The sequence below is a fragment of the Carassius carassius genome, chromosome 39 (assembly GCF_963082965.1).
Source record: "Carassius carassius chromosome 39, fCarCar2.1, whole genome shotgun sequence".
In the NCBI taxonomy this organism is placed as follows: domain Eukaryota; kingdom Metazoa; phylum Chordata; class Actinopteri; order Cypriniformes; family Cyprinidae; genus Carassius; species Carassius carassius.
In genome coordinates, this window is record NC_081793.1 from 3,965,196 (window position 1) to 3,979,639 (window position 14,444).

Genomic DNA, 14,444 nt, shown 5'->3' on the forward strand with positions numbered 1-14,444 from the left:
CAGTTTGTACAGCTCTCGGCTGGGCACTCCAAGGGGCGGAAATGAGTACTACCGGCCGAGGACCAGTGCAGCAGTGTTTCTTCGTTTCCACCGACCACCCAGATGATCTTCTTTACAGAAATGTGGAGCGGTTATGGCAACTGGATGTGCTGCCCTTTCGCAACGAGAAACTGGTTGTCCGGTCTAGGCAAGACAAAGAGGCCATGCAGTTGCTTGAGTCTCAAACTCAGCGAGTCAATGTCAAGGGAGTACAGCGTTACGCCACCCCTCTTCTGTGGAACTCAGGTGCTCCAGAACTTAAGGGCTCCATGCAATCCGTCCTTGCAAATCTGAGGAACACTGAAAGGAGACTCCAGAAGGACCCTGACAAGGCCTCAATCGATTCAGGAGAGATTGCCAAACTCATCGAGGCAGGTTACGTAGTCAAGCTCAACCAAACGGAAGCGACACAAACAGAGGCATGGTACCTGCCCCATCATCTCGTGAGTCATAACAATAAGCAACGACTGGTGTTCGACTGTTCTTTCAGATACCATGGTCGGTCCTTGAATGATCAGCTCCTCCCAGGTCCCACACTTGGACCATCGCTGTTAGGAGTACTCCTGAGATTCAGACAGCATCCTGTGGCAGTAAGCTCAGATATCAAGGGCATGTTCCATCAGGTCCGTCTGTTGTCGAAGGACAGGCCCTTTCTCCGTTTCATTTGGAGAGATTTGCAGAGTGAAAACCTTCCAGATGTATACGAGTGGCAGGTTCTGCCATTCGGCACAACAAGCAGTCCATGCTGTGCAATCTTTGCTCTGCAACACCATACTTGCAATTCTGAAGCCAAATATCCAGGGCTACAACAGCTAGTCCACCAAAGCTTCTATGTGGATAACTGCCTGACAAGCTTCCCTACTGTCTCAGCAGCCAAGCAAACTGTAGATCAGTTACGCAGCATGTTAGCAGAAGGAGGGTTCGACCTAAGACAGTGGGCTAGCAGTCATCCAACGGTGGTAGCTCATCTTCCGACGGAAGCCCAGTCATCAGCCACAGAGCAGTGGTTAGTGCAAAACCGTGTTGACCTTATGGAGCCCACATTAGGCCTCAGGTGGAATTGCGCAGCTGATACCCTCGGCTACCATTATCGACTCATTGAGCATGCAGAACTGACCATGAGAGCTGCTTACCAGGTGTTGGCTTCCTAATATGATCCACTGGGGTTCATACTACCCTTTACCACCAGAGCAAAGGTGATCATCCAACAGTTATGGGCTAAAAAGAGAGACTGGGATGACCCAGATCTACCACCAAACCTTCAGGCCGCCTGGACCGACTGGGAAAGCGAGCTAAAACAACTCAGTGCAGTTTCCATTCCTCACTGTTACACACCAGCCTCTACAACTGCAGCAGAACAGCACAGATCCCTTCATGTGTTCTGCGACGCCTCTGAAAGAGCATACGGGGCAGTGGCATATTTGGCTGTTCAAACCAGTGGTGACATTCATGTTTCCTTCATAATGGCCAGATCACGGGTTGCTCCTAAGAGGCAGCAGTCTATACCTCGCCTGGAGCTTTGCGCTGCCTTGGCTGGAGCTCAGCTGGCCAAACTGGTGAGGGATGAGCTGACACTCTCCATTAGTGAGACAATTCTGTGGACGGACTCCATGACTGTGCTAGAGTGGATTCAGTCAGACTCCTGCCGGTACAAGGTGTTCGTTGGGACACGAGTCACCGAGATCCAAGAATTAACAGACCACAGCTCATGGAGATATGTTAATACGCAGGATAACCCAGCTGATGACATTACGAGAGGTAAAACCCTCCAAAGTTTGGCCGAGCCCAGTCGATGGAGTCAAGGGCCTCCATTCTTGAAACAGAACCCAGAGCACTGGCCTAAAAGACCTGAAGTTGCACAGTCAGAAGTAGTTTCCGAATTGAAAGGCCTAACCTGCTACTCCGTAATGGCAGTTGTAACAGAGTCCAACCTCCCCGATGTTACGCAATTCAAGACCTGGCGAGAGTTAGTGGGGGCAACTCTGCGAGCCTGTCAAGGGGCAGCCGCATCGAATAGTGTAATAATGACTAACAGGGAGGCGGAAGCTGTCCTGCTGAGGGAATGTCAAGCTCAGAGCTTCCCGGAAGAGGTAGCTGCCCTTAGAGCACAGAAATTGATTCCTGTGCACAGTCGATTAGTTAACCTCGCTCCAGAGTGGGACCCCCTGACCAACATGATACGAGTTGGGGGGCGTCTAAGAAGGCTGGCAAACTCAGACCCAGAACAAATCCATCCCATTGTATTGGACCCAAGACACGCAGTAACAAAGCTCCTTATTCAAGAATTTGATGAGCGTCTGTTACATCCGGGAGCTGAGAGAGTCTACGCTGAGGTACGGAGGCAGTACTGGATTCTCAGAGGACGTCAGGCTATCAAGCACCATCAACTCCATTGTCAGTCCTGTCAGCGCTGGAGAGCGCAGCCAAAGGTACCTCAAATGGCAGATTTGCCACCAGAACGCCTCCGTCTGCTCTGTCCACCCTTTTATTCAACGGGTGTTGACTGCTTTGGCCCATACCTGGTCAAAATAGGAAGGCGGAATGAGAAACGCTGGGGCCTGATCTTCAAATGTCTCACAACAAGGGCAGCTCACATCGAGCTTCTTAATTCGATGGATGTTGATGCCTTCCTCCTTGCACTCCGCCGGCTCATAGCCAGAAGAGGTCAACCCCGCGAGATTCGCTCAGATTGTGGCACCAACTTCCGCGGGGCAGAAAGAGAGCTACGGGAAGCCTTCTTAAGCATGGAGTCAGAACTCCAAATCCGTCTTGCAGACCACCAAATTGAGTTCAAGCTTAACCCGCCCAGCGCTCCACATTTTGGCGGAATATGGGAGCGCGAGGTCCGCTCTATAAAAAATGCTCTTCAGGTAGCCGTTGGTAACCAAGCAGTCACAGAGGATGTTCTGTCCACAATCCTAGTGGAAGTGGAGGGGATTCTCAATTCAAAACCTCTGGGATACGCCTCAACAGATGTCGCCGACATCGATCCAATTACTCCTAACCTTCTCCTTATGGGGCGGCGGGATGCATCTCTCCCTCAGGTGGCGTATGCTCCAGGAGACATGGGGCGGCGGAGGTGGCGTCACTGTCAAAACATGGCGGACCAATTCTGGATACAGTTCACCAGAAACTACTTGCCTACGCTTCAGACCAGGCAGAAGTGGCATAAAGCGTCAGAAAACCTGGAGGTCGACTCTGTTGTACTGATTGTGGATCCGCAACTCCCAAGAGCTCAGTGGCCCATAGGTAGAGTTCGGAAGACATTGCCTAGCAGTGATGGATGTGTGCGAACTGTTGAAGTTGTCATTGACGGTAAAGCTTACATTAGACCAGTTGCTCGCTTGATACAGTTGCCTGCTCTAGAAGGTAACCCCAAAGACATTTAGAGAATTCCCTTGATTACCCATTTGCTACTCAAATGTGGGGGCGGCTGTTGTGAATTCTGTCACTTTAAATATTAAGTTGGTTGCGTGTGTGATATTTTAAGTTGCCTTGTAAGCAAATAACGTAGTGCAGCGTTCTCAGCACATACGGACTCAGCGTAATTGGCTATTCACTAAGCTACTCCAGTTGAGCGATCATATCGCGTGCACGCATTCATGTGCAGTGTTTATGTGCAAGAGAAAGTTTGACAAAAGACTACCTCAAGTACACTATTATGTGTATATGGTCACTCTTGTGCAATAAACAGTTAAACTCTATCTGATGACTCCGACTCCCTGACCAGAGTTCTGCAGCGGTCAATAATATAATCCACCAGTTTCAGTGGGGCAATCCCCAAGACAAACAGTACACTGTAATTTAACCACAGATTTCACAAATTTCTCAGTATCTGAAAAAAAAGTCACTAATTTCTACTGCTCTTCCAAATGTCTCATCCAAAAAATTATTTATCTCTTGTAGAGAATAAAAATTACCCTCTTCCATTTGAGAACATACTTCAGAAAAACCTGACATTTGAGAGAATGTATCCTCATCCCTCATATCTGCCTTATTTTCATCCTCTAGTAGATCTATCCTCCTCATTCATGTTCACTTGAACTCTAGTGGGACAAGCAGTTCGCTTATGGCCTATGTCACCGCACTCAAAGCACTTTAATCCAGCTGTAGAAGCATAAATCATAAACGACTTATCTTCATCCATGACCTGAAACGATATGTCCAGCGTTGACTCTTTTAAAACATGAAGACTTGTCGTCGAAACAACATCACGTTTAAATTCCGAACTTTTACAACCCAGTGATATGATTTTTAACGGGCTCGCTATTCTTCCAAATCTAACGAGTTCTCTCTCAATAACTTCATCGGGAATGAACGGCGGCACATTCAAAATAATTACCTTAGACATTAACGTGGCCAAAGGGAGGATTGGACAAAAACCTCCATTAATCACAACGCCACTCTCAATAAGTTACACAAGAAAAACAACAACCACTTTGTTCATCCTAGACGCCGAAGATATATTTTTGCAACCGATTGGTTCTCCACTGCTAATAGCACACTTTCCACCATAACTTCCTGTTCTGGCACACACCTAACCCCATGCCAGAGCGAAGGAGATGGCACACCCTCACCTGGGAGCGACGCCATTCTCACACTCGCCAATTATTTTTTTCAAAACGACACAAACCAAAATCTTAACAAAATAAGAATATTTTTAGGCAAATGAAAAAAATTACGAAAACATTTTTTAAAGCAGACAGTTGAAACTGAAGCGTTCTTCCCCACCACACCCTCCACCACTCTCCCACATCTCGCGAGAAGAGAAGAGAAGAGAAGAGACTCCAATGAACACACCTCCAATAGACAATTATAATATCCTGAAAAAAACCTCAAGATGTGCAGCAGAAGATGAAAGATGTATGCATCGCGCATGTGCCTCTGAGAAATGTAGGAGCAAAGGAAACAAAGTTTCCTTACTTTAGCAGAACCAGTCTTTTTTCGAAATCCTCAGACGTTTTTCCTTCACAAATTGTGCTTCTAATTTGTGACCAGCATTTTGTTCTCTCTCCGCGCTCGTCACTAACCACACACAGCACTGACGAACTACAACATCTTCCGGTTTCCCACAGTAACCAAAAGTAAGAAAAAAAGTGTTTATTACATTTGAAATCTGGATATTTATCCTACAAAAACACATGGATTCGCTACAGGTGGCCTTTATTCACCCACTGGAGCTGTGTGAGGGATGTTTTATTACAGATATGTGCACTTTATTTCACGTTTTCTGAAGTGTTGACAACAAACACACACTTACCCCCATTGAAAGGCTTGGAAGAGCAAGGACAATTTTTAATACAACATCGATTGGATTATTCTGAATCAAGAAAGCCACATACACCTAGGATGCTTCGAGAGTGAGCAGAAGATGGACGAATTTTCATTGAACTAACCCTTTAAGTATAGTATACTGCTGCTTACCGATGATTCCGCAACAACATCTTTTGATGATCCTGGATCAACATTATTTTCCAAAAATATAGACTTAACCCAATCCCTACCCCTAAACCTAACCCTAACCATAATTAATTCCTAAAATCAGTGGGAAATGATAGCTGATTAACAAGGCTGTAGAAGCACCTAACCCTGATTGTAAGCCTAAAACAGATATTTCTTGAAAAGTTATATCTCCATTCTGATTGTTTGACTTAAATGTTGCTCCTGGATCAACATCCACTGGGGTTATCTAATTTGTATTCTCCTCTATGTGTTGAAAGGTGGGCCTATTGTAATACGTTTCCTGAGAGCTTTGAGTAATGATGAGCAAAAAAACAGCAGTTTTATCCAGCTCCCTGGGTGATCATTTTCATTTATGCATGAGACACCTTCACTCCTTCTCATGTGGTATAATCTGCTCAGAGCGGTGAGGACTTCATGATGTTCCCATCAGGGGTCTTTTGATGGCCAGATACACTAAAGCTCAGCTTAAGATGATCTGTAAAACAGACTTTAGCCCCAGACATTGTAAACCACTAATGCTGTTAGAATAATTACTGCTACAAAATCATCCAGAACACCCTAGCAAACATTTAGCAACACCCTAGCAACAATATAAACTATATAGGAACATGATTTCAAATTCTAAATAGACAAGAACAACTCCAGAATCAGAATATTTATAACACTTTCTTAGAACAAAAGAAGCTAGTCTGGCGATTGTCATTATTTTGTTACACAAAATAATGCATCATCTCTTAGAAGACTGCATCATTCTGAATAAGATGAAAAAAAACTTCAGTGAAAAATGAAACTACCTGTTCTCAACAAGAATGAAAATTATAACAGTAATATAATAATAATGACTGTAATGATAATTATTTTTACATCCACACCAACATACTATAACGTTATGTCTATTCTAAGCTCATTTCTAGTTGTTCTTGCAGTGTGTGCTTTTAAGCTAAACAGATTTTGTTTGGCTTTCAATGTTTTTATTGTTGATAAAGAGGTAAAAAATAATTCTGAAAGTCATTTTTTTGATATTTATTTTTTGTGTCATTATCGTTTAAACCTAAATACTATTTATAACCAGTGTTGGGCAGTAACGCATACTGTAATTTGATTACTTTTTTTAGTAACGGAGTAATCTAACGCGTTATAATTTTCGAAATAGTAATTAGAGTATAGTTACAAGCTGAGGTCTCTATACGTTACTGCCACATTACATTGCTGACAAAATGCAGTGTCCTGACACTTAATAGTCCACACAAAACTGACAACTCTATATCTTGACGTCACACATCCCCATTCACTTTCAGTATATAAGTAGATATTCATAAAAAAATCACTTTTAGAAAAAAATGTCATACTGGTTTGGAATGATGTCAGGGTAAGCAATTGATAATTTTTTGACAAACTAGCTTTAAAATTAGTTTCTTAATGCTTTTTCATTGTGCTGGTGATGTCTCGAATGTCTCTACATTCAGATTGTATTTAATGGAGACACAGGCTCATCAGTCAATAAGTCAGCACAAAATCCTACAGGGTATCATCACGGTACACAGCTGGAGCTTTCAAAGACCCACACCTGAATCAAACAGAAGAACCCCTGGGATGAAAACCGAAAATGCTGGAGGGTTGCCAAATCTTACGTATTCATGCCATGCACTGAAGTACATGAACAGCTCATTCTCTGAGTATTCACTCATAAACAATGCCTTCCATACACATTTTCTCATTTAAACATAGTGACACAAGATTAATCTTGCAAACATTTGCACTAGAGGTCATTAATTTTTTTTTTTAATTATTAATTATTTCATCGTACATAAACAATCAGAAAAAGGGAGGTATGCCAGCGAGGATTGTGGGAGCTCAGAATGAAAAAAAAAAAAAACAGAAAAAGATTTTGAATTATTTATGGAGCAAGAGTGATGTTTTAGAAGAGTGAGCTGAAATGTTCATGGACTGTTTAAACTCTCATTAACAGATGTATTTTGAGAGAAAAGATGATGCCTATCAAATAATAATATATAAAAAAACATTGCCAGAACTACAGTTCTCAGACAGAAGAGGTCTGGCCCAGCAACACATTTTCCTTCATTTAATTAAATGTGTGACTCAGGAATCAGACCCATCGATCTGCTCTGACTCTCCATCAAAAAACAAAAGCACAGCATTTAATAAGCTCTTTCTCTCTGAGGCACAAAATACATGTCTGTCTGTCTGGTTTGCAGGCCTCTAATAGCACCGTAATCATCCTCTCTTAGAGAGGCAGCAGGTTCCCAAGAAACTCTGCCTCTCTTTAAGTCCTGTCTCAACCTGCAACCATGGCAGTTCCACTCGAGCAGGGCAGGATGAGGAATTCTCAGCATTCCAAAGGGTCAGAGGACTGGAAGAACCAATCAAAGAGCCGAACACAACACCACCAGCTCCTGCACAGGAAGAGAAGATAAAGCAGCACTGGGCACTTCATGCTGAATGAGCTGTTTAAAGAGGTTGTAAGAGAAGAATATGTATTTTGTGCTGCCATCTCCAAAAAGGGATCAAGTCGGGATATGAAGAGTTTACTCTGCAAGGGTTAAAATTGGCTTGACATTGAATCTGACCCCTTACTTTCTTAAAGCATAATCTTGGTTTTATTGTGCATTATTCATTGGTGCACTTTGTTCCAAAGATAAAGTGTTTATCTGTGCTTTAATTGAAGTATAATACATTTCTATGAGACTCTGCAACCTCTTTCCTCCAGCACCTGTCAGAGACGACTTCTCATCATCCGATCATTCATAATGGATATAATCAAGTAAAATACATCAGATTACAAAAGCAAAAAGAGTTGCAACAGCTTTTCCAGTTCAAGTTCTTGTTTGGTCAAATTTCCTTCCTGTCACAGTTATGAGATGGTTCTCTATAACTCAAAAGAATCAGAGAGGTGGAACCAGTGTTATTTTAGTAGCACTGATATACATTGATATGTTTTTCTCATTTGTATTCTTTTTTATTATTCTTTTTTTTCAAGTAATACATTGTTGTTTTTACAATTTTTAACTTTGTAATGTTTTTAGTTTCAGTTAGCGATAAGTTAATAACGATATGTTTTGTCAGTATTTAAATTAGATTTTATTTTTCCATTTTTTTTATTTGTTTTAATTATTTTGTTGTGTTTTGTCAGTTTATTAGATTTTCTTTTTTAATGTTTATATAGTTTTTATTCATTTCTATTTATCATTTTGATAACACTTTAGAATAGGTAACACCTATTCATTACTTATTAGCATGCATATTACTAGAATATTAGCCATGTATTAGTGCTAATTAAGAACATATTAATGCCTTATTCTACTTGACCTTATTCTACATCCCTAATCTTACCCAATACCTAAACCTAACAACTACCTTACTAACTATTAATAAGCAGCAAATTAAGAATTTATTGAGATAAATGCCGTAGTTAATAGTTAACAAGTGTTACCTATTCTAAAGTGTTACCATAATTTTTTTTTTATCTTAGTTTTTTTTTTTTTAAGTAACGCTTTTTTTGTTTCTTTCTTTTTTTATGGTTTTATTTTTAGTTAATGAGACATGTTATTGCCTAAAAAGCCCTAAAAGGCACATCCTTCTCTTCCCTTGTCTCTTCCAAACTAATACTTCTCCATTTTACACTAAAAGCACTAAAATAGCGTTAATGCATGCTGTAAGTGTGTGATTGCCTGCACTTCTGCATTATTTAAATGTTCACACTCCTCATGCTCGACTAAAACCAGATCTAATTGCGGTCTCTGTGGTAAGAAAGTGCAGACCTTTAGTTTTTGGTTGACAAATGCAGAAAAGCATTGAAAACACACAGCAGAAATGCATTTCTCTCTTTTCACTGAAAAAGTTTCAGTTTGTTCCAGCACATTCCATCTCTCAGGACATACGAAGGGAAGGGAGGGTTCTAGGCTGTGTCCTGCTTGTCAACAGCAAAGAAAGATTTGATTAGATCCCTTTCATAAGATGCATCAATGCCCTTGTGCAGCCCAACATCAGTTCAGCTCTAAAGCACCTCAGTAATGCACACGTGAGAAGTCAATCGTAAAGAAAACCTTTGTTTCTTCCCAAAGATGAAATACTGATGTCAGAAAAATGTTTTAAATATATACATTTTTCATCAAAATCTTATATTTAGATACATTATAAAGTCTTATTTTATTACAATCTTCTATCTATCAATCAATCTATCTATCTATCTATCTATCTATCTATCTATCTATCTATCTATCTATCTATCTATCTATTAAGTATAAAGTATAAATAATTAAATTAAATATTATTATTTATAATTTTTAATATTGTCACAGTCTTCTGTCTTTCTGTCACTGTCTTCTGAGTGTTGTGTTTGTTTGGTGCCATGTGCTTTTGTCCTGTCTCTTTTCTTACCCCGCCTATCTTGTTACCTCATCATTGTTTTAGTTGCTACACCTGTGTTCTCCCTTGCTCCTGGACTCATTTACCTTCACTCTGCACACCTGTCTGTCAATCACACACACAGCTGTTGCTCATTGTCATGGACTATATATTCTCGTCTCACACACTACTCTGTCTAGCTGTATTATATGTTAATGTTAATCGTGTTTTGCATTTCGGCTGCTTCTGATTCTGCTCTTGTCCTTGTTATCTGTTCTGTTTTGTTTTTGCCTTGTTTGCTTTTTGTTTAAGTTTTATTCTAAATAAAAGATTCTTCCCTGCATTTGGACCCAGACCCTGTTCTTTCTTTGCCGGCCTGTGACAGAATACAGCCAGCAAACATGGGTCCAGCAGGGAGTTTTCTTGATGTCCACCAGGGAGATCGGGCCATCGAGGATTATGCCAGGGACTTCGTGGGGGCGGCTCAGTTGTTGGCTACGGAGAGGAACTGCCTTATAGTGTGCTTCTGGGGAGGCCTAGCCCAGCCCTTCAGGTCCCTTATGCCATTCTGGCACCCCGAGGAGACTCTGGAGGACTATATCAACATGGCTCTGCAGGTGAGCGGCTCAGCTGTCAGGGTGGGGAAGCCTACCCAGGATGTTCCCTGCAAGGCGGCAGCAGTGGCCACTCACGAGTCCCCCGAGGTGGCAGTGGCCACTCACGATTCCCCCGAGGTGGCGGTGGCTGTTCACGAATCCCCCGAGGCGGTGGTGTGCGCTCAGAGAGCTCCAGAGGCGGCGGTGTCCACTCACGATGCCCCCGAGGCGGCGGTGTCTGCTCACGATGCCCCTGAGACGGCGGTGTCCGCTCACGATTCCCATGAGTGTCCGCTCACGATTCCCACGAGGCGGCGGTGTCCGCTCAGGATTCCCACGAGGCGGCGGTGTCCGCTCAGGATTCCCACGAGGCAGCGGTGTCCGCTCACGAATCCCACGAGGCGGCGGTGTCCGCTCATGATGCCCCCGAGGCGGGGGCGTCCGCTCACGACCCTCCCTAGGCAGCGGTGTCCGCTCACGACCCTCCAGAGGCGACAGTGTCCGCTCACGACCCTCCCGGGGCGGCGGCGTCTGGTCAGAGAGCTCCTGAGGCGGCGGCATCAGCTCACGACCCTCTCTGGTGGTGTCGTTCGCTCTCAGTTCCCCCGAGATGGAGGCGGCGGCATCCACTCACAGTTCCCCCGAGGCGGAGGCAGCAGCGACTCACAGTTCCCCCGAGGCGGTGGCGACGGGGGGCGTCCGCTCACAGTTCCCCCGAGGCGGCGGCGGCGTCCGCTCACAGTCTCCTCGAGGTGGTGGCGGCGTCCACTCTCTGTTCCCCCCCGAGGAGGTGGCATCCGCTCTCGGTTCCCCTAGGGCGAACCTTTCTACTTCTTTCTCCTGGCCCTCTCCCACTACACGGGCCTGGCCCTCCATCCCTCCCCCTGATCCACCTCCATTCCGCCTCCCTCCGTGATTTCTAACTTTAGAGTGTCTGGAATCCACTCTTTAAGGGAGGGGTTCTGTCACAGTCTTCTGTCTTTCTGTCACTGCTGTGATGGTTGGTGCCATATGCTTTTGTCCGGTCTCTTTTCTTACCCTGCCTATCTTGTTACCTCATCATTGTTTTAGTTGCTACACCTGTGTTTCTCCCTTGCTCCCGGACTCATTTACCTTCACTCGGTACACCTGTCTCTCAATCACACACACAGCTGTTGCTCATTGTCATGGACTATATATTCTCGTCTCACACACTACTCTGTCTAGCTGTATTATATGTTAATGTTAATCGTGTTTGGCATTTCAGCTGCTTCTGATTCTGCTCTTGTCCTTGTTATCTGTTCTGTTTTGTTTTTGTCTTGTTTGCTTTTTGTTTTAAGTTTTATTCTTTCTAATTAAAAGATTCTTCCCTGCATTTGGACCCAGACCCTGTTCTTTCTTTGCTGGCCCGTGACAAATATGTATAATATTTAATTCAGTATTATTATATAATTAATTTATTATCATATAGTGACATACCTGTACAAAAAAAAATCTGTGAAGCATCTTACAGAGGCTGAAGCTCTTAATTAGCAGGAAATCACAAATACAAAAAGTCTAATTTGGGGGAACTCCCTTCCATCCCACAACAGAGGCATAGCTGAAAGCTTCACAAAATACATCACTGACAATGATATATAGCATATTCAATCCCTTTTCTCACTAAAGGGAGGTGCTGATCCACATTTGTGCTGCTAAGTTTGGCACTACACACTTTGATATATAGCAGTCCGCCATTGCTGAGAGTTCTCCTTTTGAAAGCAGCCGCTGAGAGGTTAAGAGGTTTATCAGGAGCATACACAAGTCTACAGGCAGCAGCAGGTTATACCGGCACAGGATATGAGGGCATGACAAAGCTCTGTCATACAAAACCTGCAGATAACTTTGAAGATATCTACTTTAAAGCATGAAAACAGAACTGTAATAACAGGTGATATTTTATAACAACTGTAAAAGCCTAAAGGATTATGTTTATATCCGATTGTTTCCTGTCTTTGAAATTAAAGCACTGCCCACATTTAGCTATAAATCCATGTCCGGAGGTGTAGACCTAGTTTTCTTTGTCATAGCCAGAGGAAAAAAAGTAAATCAGTCTAATACAGGTTCATCTGGACGTATCTCTCATTTCTCATAACAAAGAGAAAAATAATGCAGTGATCTCAAAGCAGCATGCTTTGAACACAATCCTATTGTTTTGACTGTTCCTGGCATCAGTTGGCGTGTTAACACCCGTCCTATTTCCCCAGATTTGTATTGAAATGACCTCAGAGGGTAACTAGAAGTATGTAGAAATTGTAAACAGATACAGATCATAAAAACACCTTACACACCCTTTACTGTATAATAAAAATATGCCAATTTTAGTCATGTTAAAGTAAGGAAGAACTTAAAAGCAAATGTATAGGCCTATATAAAAAATGTGGTGTTACAGTGATGGCATCAGATGTCAGGATTGTGACATATACTGTAGCATAGAGCTGAATTAATTTTATATATGAACAACATGACATTAAGGGCAATGTTTTACCATGATATAAAAAAAACCTGTAGTAAAGAATGGTATTGTTAGTGTTCTTATAGCACATTCAGTTTAAGAGGATTTCAGTCATAATATAAAGCAGGACAACACAAAATATGTCGTCTGCGCAGTTTGTCAAAGTTGAGGACGCTTACAATGAAAACAGGTTACGTTTAGCGGTAGCATTGAGATTCGTTTCAATGAACCGATTCACTGAAAATTCAAAACGATTGATTTTAAAGGTTGCAGCGCTGGTATACTGGTTGGATGTTGGTCTCTGGTTTCCGCTAGGTAATGACAAAACAAGCAATCGTTCAGCTACCAATAGTTTCCACCAGTATTATTAATGATAATATTTAGTAATATAATACTCCAGACATTTTTTTTTTGTCTAGATATTATATTAGTTTTACTCCTATCATTGTGTAGTAAATAGGCAACAAACGCTTTTCAAACCAGCTGAATCATTCAACAGAATCGATTCAAATAAACGATTCGTTAACCGCACAGCGCTGCAGGTGCGAAAGAGAGCTTTAGTGTATGTAGATAATTAAAAGTGGATAGCCTATTAATTCATGTAAACGAACCCATCCAAGGAACATAAAAAAAGTTAAAGATGTGTGCTGTCGAATACTTGTTGTAGTCTGTGTTGAACCAGGGCAGAAAGACAGAAAAAATAAAAAATACACTTTCGACTTATGTAAAATCATATGTCGGGCAACTGAGATAGGTAGGCTACTTACAAGTTCTTCTTTGTCTTTTCGGTCTGTTTGTGCAATGCAACAGAAAATCCAAATAAACTGCCCTTGGTTTTTCCTTCTTTGATGACCGGGAACTGCACGTCAATGTTAAATCCAGTGTTCGCTTGAATCGCGTAAATTACAAACACGCACAACTGCAGAGACTTTCCTGCCATATTTAATATTGGCCCTCTCTCTCCCTCTCTCTATCACTTGCACAATCAAAGCCAATGAGTCTGGATTGGTCAATCACAAGCCATAGGAAAGCCTCGTCTCTCACTCTCTGGCTCGGAGCTGTAAGGTGTTTGTCGCTGTTCTCTGTTCTCCGCCTCCACACACCCAGCGAATTCCAACCTGCCCCGTGTCCACCACACTTCACCAGCTCCGCTTCTCAAATACTTGATAATATATCCCATAAGTCTGATAAGAAAGAGAGAGAGAGAGAGAGACCTTAAAATGCGCTCCCTCTTAAAATTCCCCCCTCTCTCTCTCTCACACACACACACACACACACACACACACACACACACACACACACACACACACACACACACTGTTACATATAAACCTTCACTTGTTGTTATGCTGCACATAAGATTTCACTCTCAAGGTTTTGTTATTCAAATTTTAACACAGTGGTGCGAAAGAATCCCGAGAAAACAAGTCCAGGTCACATTTCACAACCAAATCAACAAAATATAATTTTAATGACTCTTTTAAGACTATAAAGTTACCTTTTTAGTT

At 42.4% G+C, this 14,444-nt stretch overlaps 1 protein-coding gene across 1 annotated transcript in view; it reads right to left on the minus strand.

Annotated features, from left to right (window-relative positions):
- LOC132121247 (integrin alpha-3-like) overlaps window positions 1-14,072 on the minus strand; it is a 61,536-nt gene extending 47,464 nt beyond the window's left edge. The window contains exon 1 of the mRNA XM_059530464.1: window positions 13,704-14,072. Coding sequence (XP_059386447.1) covers window positions 13,704-13,876 — 173 coding nt within the window. The 5' untranslated portion in view covers window positions 13,877-14,072. The remainder of the gene's footprint in view (window positions 1-13,703) is intronic.
- Window positions 14,073-14,444: the final 372 nt, after the last annotated feature.